The sequence below is a fragment of the Etheostoma cragini genome, chromosome 16 (assembly GCF_013103735.1).
Source record: "Etheostoma cragini isolate CJK2018 chromosome 16, CSU_Ecrag_1.0, whole genome shotgun sequence".
NCBI classification, from domain to species: domain Eukaryota; kingdom Metazoa; phylum Chordata; class Actinopteri; order Perciformes; family Percidae; genus Etheostoma; species Etheostoma cragini.
Window position 1 is genome coordinate 776,446 of NC_048422.1, and position 14,072 is coordinate 790,517.

Genomic DNA, 14,072 nt, shown 5'->3' on the forward strand with positions numbered 1-14,072 from the left:
GTGTGTGTGTGTGTGTGTGTGTGTGTGTGTGTGTGTGTGTGTGTGTGTGTGTGTGTGTCCTCCTGCTGAAACCGGGACAGTTTGTCTTGGTAAACACAGTTGGAACCATATGAAAATATTTGAACACCCGAAATCCTGGTTTACTTTTAAAACACTGAGTTAATAGGGGAGACTTTGGGATTTGGTGCAGTAGGTATTATATATAAAAAAACTTGGGGAATGTAACTTTACCTCACTGTTTAGGTACAGTCACATTACTTTTCCATCCTCCAAATGTATAAACCCTTTCACATTCACTTCCATTAAATCCAGCACAACAAACAATTACAAGACTGTTTCCTGTTTAGCTGCAATCTCCAGACAGCAGGTCAGAGTGGACCATCGGCCCATAGAAATACAGATGCACTCTGTATTATTAGTTTCTTGTCCTGGTAGAACATTATGACCAAAAAAGAAAGAGCGAAGGCTTTTTATTTATTTTTTACACACAGCAATGACACTGATGCTTAATGGGTGTACTGGAGGCCTTGCCTGAGTAGTGAAACGCTGTAAAAGCCTGTCCCTCGGAAAGTAAAGCTTTGTCAACCAGCACGGAGCTGACATCTGGAAGAGCTGAGCAGATTGTATCACGGCTAAAGCCAACTCAGTGGAAGTGAGGTCCTTTGACCCTGAAGGTAGTGGATGATGAATAATTTATTAGCATAGTTCAAAAACCAAGTTACACAGTGCTGTGCAGTAAAAACAATAAAACCTAGCTTAGTCTGCAATTCCATTCACATCGTGTCGATGTGATAAAGGGCTGAGCCAGAAGCCATTACACTGATTTTTGTTTTATACCTCTTCACATGCCTGCAATTTATAATCATGCTGACACCTATTCAAATGATGCTGATCATGATGACGTCAGGTGGCGTTACTCTACATGTAGACCTCACCTGGCACAGGTGGAGGTGTGTATGACGAGAGTGGAGGGCAAACTAGGTTTTATCCGCATTTTGTGAGACAAACGTTTTTTTCTTTTGTTTAAAACAAGTTTATGTTGCTGTTGCAGTTATGCAATATAGAAATGGATCTTTGTGACACCCTGAAAGAATGGGAGGGGTTCTTCAGTTTCACATTGCAGACCTTCCTCCACAGAGCTGCGGAGGTCTTCATTCAGAAGTAGTTTAGTCGTCAACAGAGACTCAGATTGGACAGATAGTCTAGCTAGCTGTCTGAATTTACCCTGCAGAGATCTGAGGACCAGGTAACCATAGTCCTCAGACTGGACAGATAGTCTAGCTAGCTGTCTGGATTTACCCTGCAGAGATCTAAGGACCAGGTAACCATAGTCCACAGAAATCCACCTGAGGTTAGAACGCCAACACAGAGACAGAGGATGGGGACAGACATGTAGAGTAAAATGATGGACATCCGGCAAAATTTCCGGTGACACTGGCATAATCCCATAAATGAATTACTGTCAACATAGAGTACTTTAGATCTGAATTCAGATCCTGGCTTCCCACCGGACGAGACTCACGGAAACTCTGGGGAGTCCCTGTGACGTCACCTAGGAGACAGAAGCCGACGCAGGTTGCCCCACCCTTGCGGGTGCAGAAGCTGCTTCAGGAAATGCACACTGTCAAAGGGCTTTACTTTAAAGGAGCAGTTGTCCACCCCGGGGGACATTTGACAGACTGTGTTCATTGCAATGTGTTTTGATTTGGCGAAATCGCTGTGCAATCAGCTGTTTAATCTAACATACAGAAGGTAGAGATAAACACTGTCTTCTCCACGGAATAGAAGTATAACTCCTAAGATCTGCACACTTTCTTCACCAAGTCGACTCAGCGGGTTACGGTGCTGTCCCTTGAAGGACGAGCTTCCTGTTAAATTAGCTGATATAAGGGTCAGTAGTTGTTCAACTTGGACGAATGAAACACACCTAAATCGAAATTGATTAAAGAATTATTGATTAATGAATCGGTATGAGTCATTTTCCGTGATTATTTGTGTACTCGTTCCAGGTTTGAGACTCTAAGTTAACATTTATCGGCCAATTACCTTGTACGTTAAGGCAAGTCCCTGTCGAGGTTGGGGGTGTCTCGACACTCCTTTGAATGTGCACTTAAGTCTCTGCTGCCGCCAGTGGCATTCAGCCGCTCCCGTCTGATCTGTGAGGCCCGCTGGCCATTCTCCGCCAATGACATCACCGAGACAGTCTCAGTGTCGGACAGAACACTGTTGCTCCAGTCATTACTCCAGCTGCAGAGACAGGGAGGTGGTCGTTTACACGGAGACAGGTTTCAGACTAGACCATGACGGAAATATATTGGGGGTCAAATTTGTGTACCTTAGCCTTTCACTGTATTTCATTTCCGTTTGCTCACAGTCTGCATGAATTCTAAGTCTGATTTAGTGATGCAGCAGTTTTTTAATCATATAAACTGAAACCCTTTTCAAATGGCTTATATGGTTAGACAATCAGGATGGAGTCTGACAAAATTTAAGAAAGTGGAACCCAAAAAAGATATTTGATCCCGTTCTGTTTTATCCTATTCAATTATTATTGTCAAAATAATGTTTATTACAGCTTCAGACTTTGGAATTCTGGTGAAAGATTGCTGAACTCAATGTCCAAACAAATACATCCCTCTTGTGCGTTCTCTTTCAGAATGTTAGCATGTGCCAGATGACGCGTCCGTCTTGCTCCCACTGCCTTTCTCTTTGCACATCCCTTTTCGTGCATGGCCGTGTACGACCACCAGATTTGTTTTCAGCGCGCACCCAGAACTGACCGGGGTTTGATTCGTGGCAAAGCACATCCTGGTGCAGACAGTTCTGTGCGTTTTAGGGCAAGAGAGCATGTCAGCACCTCTGATTGCTTACGATCCAGAATTAGCCACAGACGTCTTGTCCTCTTCAGAACAGACCTGATTTCAACCAGTACAAAGCAGATGTGTGGACCTGAGACTTGATGACTTAGACTCAAGTCAACTTGAGTCAACACTTTGACCTGCCACTTGACAAAAAAAATACATGACTTGAGACTAGATTGATTTCCAAGTCAATGACTCTAGACTTGATGTGAGGCATGATGACTCGGATGACTTTGTAAATTTGAATGTTAGTGTAGTAGTGGAGTGAAGTTTATTTGTGAATATTATCTTATCATTTAAGTAACATACATTTTTGTTTGCCACAGAACTTATTTTCTGCCGTAATCCAAAAGCAACGGAAAAAAATCCCATTGGCTTTTTGTCAGCATGAACCAGCACGATGCTAACTTGGAGGTTGTAAAGATGGATGGAATATTTTACTTAAAGAAAGTACTGTTACTTCTGATAATGGTATATGGTAGAATTGTTCAATTCAAGACCACGTTTAGCCTACAAAATAAAGTGTATTAAAATGTTAGTGTCTACAATTGTGTAACAACAATGTGGCATCATCTCTAGGTGTGAATCACGCCTCTATGACCACGCCTCTACGACCACGCCTCTATCACCAAGCCTCTATCACCAAGCCTCTATCACCAAGCCTCTATCACCAAGCCTCTATGACCACGCCTCTATGACCGCGCCTCAATCACCAAGCGTCTATGACCACGCCTCTATGACCACGCCTCTATGACCACGACTCTACGGCCACGCCTCAATCACCAAGCGTCTATGACCAAGTCCCTCTTCTAAAGAAGGACATTCACAGCGTATGCACACAGCTAATGCACATTCAATTCAAATATATTCATACAGCACCAAATCACAACAGGTATCTCATACACTGAGCAATTATAAGAATACAACCGCCACGGCAGGTGCAACAAGCATTTAAAAAAATATATATATCTGACACATATTTACCACTTTCATGACATATACACATGTACAGTGGGTTTTGAAAGACACACACACACACACACACACACACACACACACACAGCCCAGTATGGGAAACTAACAATGGAACAATCAACGAGCCACTGACACATGTTTAATTTTGATTCATTCAACAAATTATAATTTTTGTCTCAAATCCACCAGCCATTTTCATATTATACCAACATTTGCAGCAGAGCCTTTTTGGTAAGATTACTAGGAAACTTCAGCCTAGAGTCATTTTATTCTCCCCAAAATTTGTTTTATTTTTTAAAGAACTATATAAAAAAACTCAACTTTTTTGTTCTGTCTCCCGCAACTTCATTGCAACAATTGAATACAAAAAACATTGCAACATATCAAAATGTTGTTAGTACTGTCAAACGATTCAAATATTTAATTACAATTAATGTCATAGTTAACTTGCAATTATTCAAACATTTTTATGTATTCTAAATGTCCCTTGATTTCTTTTTGTCCCATTATTTTCTTTTTCTCATTTTAATGCTCTCAACATAAAAAGGGGCCCCCAGCATATAGCCTACTGTAGTGTTAAAGACCCCCCCAGCATATAGCCTACTGTAGTGTTAAAGATCCCCCCCCCAGCATATAGCCTACTGTAGTGTTAAAGACCCCCCCCCAGCATATAGCCTACTGTAGTGTTAAAGATCCCCCCCCCCAGCATATAGCCTACTGTAGTGTTAAAGACCCCCCCAGCATATAGCCTACTGTAGTGTTAAAGACCCCCCCAGCATATAGCCTACTGTAGTGTTAAAGATCCCCCCCAGCATATAGCCTACTGTGGTGTTAAAGACCCCCCCCAGCATATAGCCTACTGTAGTGTTCAGTTTCACACTTTCAACATTCTCACTTGGAGCAAATAATCTCTCACACAATGTAACACTGTCCATCAATAAAAGGAGGGAAATAATACTTTGACGAGGGGGGGGATTCTCATCAGCTGTGTGCTTGGCCTTCAGTTCAGTTCAGTTCAGTTCCAGACCCTTATTTGTCCCCGAGGGGTGGTATTTCCGACTGGACGTGCTGCGATGATAGCTCAGTTAACTACAACAAAACGCACGGATCGCTTTAGTCTTGTCGATGGAACGTTTGGCAACTTTTGAAAAGTCAACGTTCCATCCAGAATCGTATCGGCGTCCATTTCAGCGTCTCGCGCTCGCCATCCACTCAAAACGTAACGTTACTACTCTTTGACCGACTCGCAAGCCCAAACGGCGTATGCCGGTTGTCTTGTATCCGGTGTAGCTAGATCTGGTTGGAGTTGTAGTTTTTCTAACTTCGCTAGTTGTTAATACAGCATGTGAAAAAAAACTGCAAAGTTTGCTTGGCCAAAACGAACGTTTTTGTCGCGATTTAAAAATTGACGCCGTTTAAATGGGTTTACGCTAACCCCGTTACTAACACGTTTAACTGACAGCAGTACATTTTTTACCAAGGCTCCCACAGCATCAGACTCACAGATTGGACAGATAGTCTAGCTAGCTGTCTGGATTTACCCCGCAGAGATCTGAGGACCAGGTAACCGTAGTCTTCAGAAATCCACCAGGGTTTAAAACTCCAAAACAAAGTGAGAAGAAGGGGACGGACATCCGGACAAAAAGAGGAGCATCTGGCAGAATGTCCCTTGGAAGCGGCACTATCCTGGAAGTGGAACGTTGTTGATATAGACGACGACTGTGGCAATTAACGTTTCAACTGATTTAGCTGGGTAGCCAGCATGGCTGGGCAGGGGCTGAGCTAGACCAAGCTCTGACCGATTAAAACCAAAGTTAGAGTAAGTTCTCCCTTACCTTTGGCTAGAGATGTGGGTGAATGTGGTGGGTTCATGCGCAGTTAAAGCACTTTTGCTTGTAGAGAAGTTAGTTTCTGTCTCCGTCTCGGATGCATGCTGTACAGTTGTCCCATTACAGTTCTATAAAAAGAGGAGCAGAAAACAGATTGACAACTGATGTGTGTGCATAGATTGAACAGGTTGTGAGACCTTTTATGTAACACCAATGGCGCATACATTGATAAGCTGCAAATCTTGAAGAGGCAAGTTAGAAATCTGACGTCCTCTGGCTGAGCTTGCCAGATTGGGGCCGACGCCAGTTTTGGTATTTTTCCTCTTTTTCCTCAGGTTCTGCCTCAGACGGTCATGGAGCTTCTTCCTCTGCTTCCTGTTTGTGAAGAAACAAATTAGATTGTGAAGAAGCCTCAACAAGACAACATGTCTGAGTCCAAATTTAGATATTCCAATTTCATTTTATGGCTTGGCTGTAGTAATGATAATTGATACTGTTTTATGCATTGAGGTCAACACAAACTACACTTCATAATATTGATATTGTGTCCATAGCACCACAAAATCCCCAAATGTCTCAGCTCATTTGGTTTGGCTGTGTCTCTGATTATTGCTATGCGGATGATGTCTAGCTTTGTTTATAAAACCCAGGACATTGGACAGAAGGAAGTCACTTGGAATATTACAGCACAAGACCAGCTGGCTATTATCTCAAAGTTGGTTTTTAAAAACCTTCTGGGTCAAACTTTGTATTGAGTCTTGACTGATGTAATGTTTAAGCCTAGAAGCTCTAGCACAATTACTCTTACAAATTCTGCTGTGCAGAAGACTTCCCATCCCGATAAGACTCAACAGGTTTATAATTATTAATATTACTACAGTTTTGGGTTCACCGGCTTCCCTTTTCCTCTCAGTTGATCAGAACAAAATTGTTGTTTCCGACTCAAGGTTCCAAACTGTCATCACACCCAGGTAGTCTCCCTCTAGGAAAACATCTCGATCTTATCCTAACACCTATTAAAAATTGTATTGATTGGATTTGTTATTAGATCTAAATATTTATTAGTATTTTTTTGGTATTTACTGATTCTTAAATTTGTTACTTAGTAGCCCTACTTTTAAAATGAGCAGGTCACAGTTGAGATTTTGGGACTTGGGGGAACTATTGGGCACTATATTAAAATCAAGGAGTGTATCTTTAAGTCTTAAATGAAACATAGAAATGTGACATGAATTACTTTGTTTTGCAGTAGGCAACCACACACATGATTCCCACGACTAGGAGTGCAATGCAGATTCCAGTAATTGTTAAAATACGTTTCTGATACAGCTCCTCGGCTTCTGAAAAAGAGGACAGTCCAATCTTAAAACTTTAGGTGTACAACACGCACATGCACACACAAACATTAAGACCATTACAGCCAGAAACCCAAACAACAAGCAAAGGCTCTGTAAGGAGGTTTTTACATTTACAGCTACCAACAGCCCAAATGCATTAGAAGTCATTTGCTACTATCGATGTGATTAAAATCAGGCGTGGCGCGATCACAGAAGGCTTGTATCATGTGGATGTGCTGACAGTGTTGTTGTCATTACTTAGAATTCCTCACTGTAGCTTTAAGAGCAGCAGTGGAACTTGCATTTTATAACCACACCCACGATCTTTTGCCAACCCTAACTGTCCCGTTCTTGACCCGCGTGTCACTAACACATATGTATTTAAACCCCACCCCTGATCTTTCCACTTAGTAAATGGTTTTACCCCGCACGTTGAAGAACGACGCCAAATCTGTCCCGACCTAGAGTGTCAAAAAGAGACGCAAAAGTTGCCGACCAAATGCGTTAAAATATAACGCCAAGGAGGTCCGCCACATATCGCTGGATGGGATTACCTCATGTGGAATTAGTTGAAAGCCACCCTTTGTCTGACTGAGAAGCCAAATGAGACGTTTTACGTGGGTAACTAATGCCAAAGGTCCCGACCAGACGTTGGTTTTAACGCGAGTGAGAATGTGATTGAGTTTCAGCCTCTAATATGGTTTAGACTACAAAAACACTGGATCATACACTACATATACTTTATCACGTCATCAGGGGATATTTCCTAGTCTTGATGTTTTTGATATTTCTTAAATTCATTATACAACTGTTTTGTGTTAATGTCAGACAACAAGTATCAGTCAGCACGGAAATGTATCTCTTTACATATGGTGGTCTTAAAAAATACATTTTGGGAGATCCTTATCAAAAATGTTTGTCTCTATGTTAAAAAAAAAGTATAAGCCGGTGCATCTATACACGGTATATGACTTATATATTTTATATACAGTACATAGTACCAGTTGAGAGTTTCGATATGTTTTCTCATTTACTTAAATTGGAAAGCATGTCCAAACTTTTGACTGGAACAATACATATATATATATATATATATATATAAATGTACAGTATTTGTATTTTTTTTTAATCATTACTGTTAATGGCCTGATGCATCCTGTATCCATAGGGGTCTAGTCAATAATCACAGAGAAATGACTAGCATGCAATACACTGAAGTCCAGCTCTCAACCATGCTCCCTGCTTCTCTTTAGCGTCACTGTGTCCACGTTCAGACACCACTCGCTGTTGTTGGCCATATCCGGACACGTGCCTGAAGCACTTTCCGGTCTTTTTGCAGTACTTTACATTTCCGATCATCACCGAAACGTTAACGGAATTGATGTACACCCATCTAACAATGTACGTATGAATTGTCCCATATGTACGTGGACCTTTAGATGTCTAATTAGAATATGAAATGAGGGAAAGACGTAAGAACGCTCGGGCGATGAGTTTTCCTCTATTTTTACTGAACTGGACATTATGGAGCTCTAATTCAGAGTTGTTGAAGCATGGTATTTTATTGGAAAAGACAGAAGTAAGATCCGGTAGTTTTGACGGCATTGATGGGACTTTCTTTAGCTAACGGTCTGTAGCGGTGTCTGGTTACGGCCAAGGGTAGCACACGGCTGATTTATCGGCGATAGCGTACTTTAGCTGGCTCTTGTAAAGTAAAAGCTAAAGTAACGAGTTGAAACTATATGCTGTTAGAAAGGTGAGAAGTCACACGATAGTTTAACACCATTAAATTAACTTACAACATAACTAGACCCTTTATATTCGTATAATATAACGTCAGAAAATAAGTGTCCGAACGTGGACACAGTGACGTTATTGTCCAAAAACCTTGAACATCGTCTCTCCATGGCTGGCGCATTCAAAAAAAGAATTTTCCTTTCAAATATAGGAGACGTTGGTGTGTTTTCTTGGAGCAACAACACTGAGGACTGGAATATATTTACTGTGTGTATATATGTATTTATAAAGGTTAAAGTACCCAGGGTACAGTCACTGTCTGTCGGGTACAACCGCTGGACAGAAGCGGGGGAAGAGTTTTGGCAGTTTTGTTGTGTAGCATTGTTGTCAGGGCGCGATAGTGTTTTAACTTAACATGTATCCTCATGTTGTCCTCGGGTCAAATTGACCCATCAACATCCATTCCTTTCATTTTAGTCTAAATAATTCCTAATTTCTGCTTTTCTAACTCAAACATTATGAATTATTTCCTATAAATGAGGTTTATTGTGGTCATTTTGTGATTAACTACAGTACATATATTAAATTCTCGACCTTTAATTGTCTTGGTGGCCATAACTGAGAAGTTAAAATTACGCAGCAGGTACCTTTTTAAATTAGTCCTGTCCTAGTGAAGGCCTTGAATGAGAATATATTGCATTCCATGTTATCATTTGGATTATGTAGTCGTTTAAATCCAATAAATCCATGTGAGGTTAATGTGCCAGAATAAGCCAAAAAGCTGATTGTCATTTGCTTTCTTTGGGCAGGTTGATGTTAGACATTTGAATGCATTTGTGGGATAAGAAGAGGCAGAAAGTACAGAGCTGCTACAGTATGAGGAAGAGGGGAGGTAAGGGACAGTTGGAAACATAGATGTGGTGCAGGTGGAAATAGAAAGGCAGATGGAAGGGCATGGATGGAGTTAGGAGGACAGTGATGCTGCTCTATTGGCTCATGCTGAACACCGGTTGCAACAGAAAATGCAGGAAGGGAGAGCCGAAGGGGGGTGAACATACAGCATCAGAAATGTACAGCCTCTTTGGCTTTCATGGTATACTCAAATAAATCAGCAGCGGTGAACCTGCATTCAAAAAGGCCCGTTTGACAGCTTGCAGATGCATCGCCGTGCTTAATAATGTTAATGTGTTGGTGTTATTTTTTGTTGCAATATGTGCAAATGTGACAGCTTATTTGTGCTGATGGTCAAGGCTGTATGATCCCTTCATCTGGCAAGAGAAAACTAGCTTTAGTAGAGGGTTTTAGCTTACGGAGGAAGGAACAATCCATACCCATAAATTCAATCCCAAGACGTTCTGTCAGTGCAGAAAGGTGACACAAAAAGGAGATTGGATTTTTTTAGATGAGATGATAATTGTGGTTCTCACATATGTGTTTTTAAGGTAAAAGAGATGGAGTCCGTAGCTTAATGGATTAAGTGTAACACAGTCATTATACACACATTGCACACTTCGACTGTCTGCATAAACATGAATTATCTGAAATCTATCCCAAAGGTACAGGAAACAAATACCACCTGAAATCACCAGAGTTTATTCTGACTTCTCAAAGTCATCCAGGCACCAGGGTGTTATGTGCATTTCAATGACATGCTAATGTCAATGCTATGGCCAAACATGGCACACTAATCACAGCCATCCACCACCCTGACCTCCTCACACCGACTTTCCTACGCCTCGAGGCAGACTGAGTAATTAAAACTGTTAAATGTGTGGGTAACTGTACATTGTTGCAAATGCATTTTTCTTTTGGAAAACACTCACTCTTTGCCAGGCTTTTATAACATTCCACCATCAGAGCCCTTGCTTTCTGCACTAAACTGTCAGAAAAAAACGCACTCTGCACATAATACTTCTGAAGTAGGAATGGGTATTCTCTCAATTCTCTCAACACTAATGACCATAGAGACACCCTGGATGCGTGTGTGTGTCATGAAACACCGCCAAACTGTTCACATCCCAGCCCCTGAATCAGGAAATACAGGTGATAAAAACAGAAGAAATTCACAGCAATTGATGACATTTCTTGCAGTGCTTTAGTGTACACCTAGTTCCTTACAAATTCATAATTTTAAGGTTTCCTGTACCTTTAAAACACCAACTCGGTTTGTTAAAACACATGTTGGACTGTAATGAAATACTTCAAATGATGTGAATACAATATGATATTTAATGCAGTGATGTGGCTTGGTGCATGCACTTCTATCAGTGTGGTGACAGCCAATAGACAGTCAGTCAGAGGCATATAGTGGGAAACACTACAGCATTAACCCTTGTGTTGTCTCCCTTTTTGCTTTTCTGGGTCAAAACTGAAACCTTTTGATTTTTTTTTCTTCAAAACCTTTGTTGCTCTTCCCCCTGATGTTTTTGTCATTTTCTTCCTGCGTCTTTTGACGTAATTTTTTTTTTTTTTGCCCCCACATTTTTGCCCATTTTAGTCACTTTGTTCAATGGTGAACAAAACATTCCAGATTTAAAGAAAGAAGTGGGCTGATCATTTATTTTACTTGTTGTTTGGAAAAATCGGTTATTTTTTAGAAGCCATGGTTGAAAGACACTATTCTGATAAAGATTTCTTTTTTTCAAAATGGGTCAAATTTGACCCGAGGACAACACAAGGCTTAAACACCATACATCTAGCATGCTATGACAACCATGCACCATTCCCAACATGCATATTATCAGTTGATGTTTAGAAATTATCCAAAAAATATTTCATTTTCAATTTCATTATTCTTGTGTAATTATTTTAGGAAATATGCATTGGTCATATTTTTTTAAATAACGTAAAAATAAAATCTCCCGTGCCCCCTGTAGTACTCCAAAGTACCCCTAGGGGTGTGTGTACCCCAATTTGAGAAACACTGGTTTAGAGATGTCAATAATATAAAACAACTAGGACCTTATTTTATTGCTAATGATTAAGTATCAAATGCCAAACGCAAGTAGCTTTGTGGGCGGAGCTCCGATAAATAACTCTTGCGGCCAACTCAAATCTAAAAGGGGTTAGTCTGAAGTAGCTACGTCACTCATAGGTGTGGTTAGGGCGTAACGTGCAATTAACCACTCAGAGCGATATTTCCCATTCCCTTTATTAGCAGGCACGCTTGTTCCATGGTGGATTGCTATTATAACGGATGGTTTTGCAAGATACACACTCTTAATACATCCATGGCAGCACCCTGGTATGAATGCATGGTGCTATTTCTGCAATGTAGTCTAACATTAGACGGAGATGACCTCACTGTAGACGATGCAGCTTGTCTGTCTCTCCTCTCCTGCTGCTGCTGCTGCTGGGGCGTTTGGGTTAAGTGGCATCGGCACATGAAGTTCAATATTACATCACCTCTAATGGTTCCTCATTTAACACATTAATTGGAACTGCTGGGTCTGTAAGATTAGAGAAGCAAAGTGTACACGCCGTGTGCACACTCTTCATTACGGCCAAGCATGCGCCCTTAAAACAGCATCTGAATAACATGCCACTGGCTTCAGACTAGTACCACTGACTTTAGAATGACTTTAGACTAAAACCACTGACTTTAGACTAGTACCACTGACTTCAGACTGACTTTAGACTAGTACCACTAACTTTAGACTGGCTTCAGACTAGTACTCCTGACTTTAGACTGACTTTAGACTAATACCACTCACTTTAGACTAGTACCACTGACTTTAGACTGACTTTAGACTAGTACCTCTGACTTTAGACTAGTACCACTGACTTTAGACTAGTACCACTGACTTTAGACTGACTTTAGACTAGTACCACTGGCTTTAGACTAGGTTTTTCCTGATCTGCGGCAGAATTATTTTCTGAAAACTGCAAATTAGCACCAGGGAACGCTGGAACACGCCTCCTCTTTTTGCTGAACCGCCCCCAGGATCGCAAGTTCATTCCCTAATTTAGCAATGTGGCTCTGCGTCAGGTGCAAAATGGGAATAACACATGCGTCGGTGTACAAGGTCAATTGCGCTGGGTGGAAGATAGGGCCCCTTGAATGTTAGGGACACTGCAACGCTCCTCTTGTTGCCCTTAACTCGATCCCACTCATTCTTGATTTTGCAGTGAGAGCTGTCTGGCTTTTGGCTCTGACTTTGTGAATTTTCTCACCAGAAAAATGCAAACGCATAAAACTACCTCGTGGTCAAGGAAATAATGGCGTTCCTCTCTCAGAAGCAGGGGTAAGGGTTTGTTAGATCATTGAAAAACTTTATTCGTGCTAAGTCAGGTCTCATGTCGTCAATATTTGACGCTCTTGGGACTCACGTCCAGCCCTTTGACGTCATATTTAGATGCTCTGGGTCGGAACTCTTTTCACTTTTTGGGGTTGTACGTTTTACTGACATGCTACACAATAACGGTATAGTTAGGTTTAGGGAAAGATGGTGGGTGGGGTTAGACCAATGTCTAGGTCTGAGTCTAGGTTCAGCAAAACCACAGATAAAATCTCAGAAAATGTAAATAAAGTGATTAAGTTTCATCACTGATAATAATAATAATTCTAAAATACCACTAGAACAATGTACAAGATGAGCTGGTTGGTGGTACTATGTGCTACTATCATCTATAGTAGCACTTGCTCTCATAATACTCCATTGACACTTGTTCTACTTTTATAAAAAATGGACTTTAGCATGTGTACACCTTCAGTTCTAAACTCATGCGAGTTAAATTTCTCGTTGATTGGTGGCAGAGCTTGGACTGGAACTGAAATTTGTCTTTTCATTTATGTAAAAAAAAGCGTACTTTAACCTGGGTCCAATCATGTCTCATCATTTACGGGCAAAGGTTATTTGAGCACAGATTTAAAACAGACATTTGGAATAGTTGGAACACTGCTTATTCCAATTGGCAATTGGTTTGATTGGTTTATTATAGAAATAGTAATATATCAGGTCTATTGTAAATAATAAAGGTGTATATTTAAACAAACCTACCCAAGATTTGAACATTGACAATTTACAAATCTTCCACTTTAAAAATGTATATAATTTATAGTAAAATAGTAATCTGCCAACTTTGTCATTTTGGGTCTTTTGACATAACATTTCTATAATTTCTACAATACCCCATGCAGAAGCAAACTTTAACATGCATAAGTCACATATCTATAGAACAGAAACACAGCACAAGAACAGTTAATTAAGCATGCTCCAATCCAAGAACAGGTAGAATAAGAAAATAGACATACTGTAAAAGCTGGCCATTACATAGTTTTGGCAGCGATCACCAGTAAATTCATTGGGACACCTGAGAAGGAAACAGACAAA

The 14,072-nt window shown here is 40.7% G+C and overlaps 1 protein-coding gene across 4 annotated transcripts in view; it reads right to left on the reverse strand.

Moving 5' to 3' along the window:
• nrg1 (neuregulin 1) overlaps nucleotides 1-14,072 on the reverse strand; it is a 31,731-nt gene that overhangs the window by 2,607 nt on the left and 15,052 nt on the right. For 2 of the 4 annotated variants that reach the window (XM_034896427.1, XM_034896426.1), the window contains 5 exons: nucleotides 13,994-14,052; nucleotides 10,071-10,094; nucleotides 6,903-7,005; nucleotides 5,890-6,040; nucleotides 5,672-5,793 (listed from right to left, as the gene is read on the reverse strand). In XM_034896427.1, coding sequence (XP_034752318.1) covers nucleotides 5,672-5,793; nucleotides 5,890-6,040; nucleotides 6,903-7,005; nucleotides 10,071-10,094; nucleotides 13,994-14,052 — 459 coding nt within the window. Of the gene's footprint in view, nucleotides 1-2,046; nucleotides 2,248-5,671; nucleotides 5,794-5,889; nucleotides 6,041-6,902; nucleotides 7,006-10,070; nucleotides 10,095-13,993; nucleotides 14,053-14,072 lie in introns of all 4 variants that reach the window. The other 2 variants (XM_034896429.1, XM_034896428.1) reach the window with 2 other exon arrangements.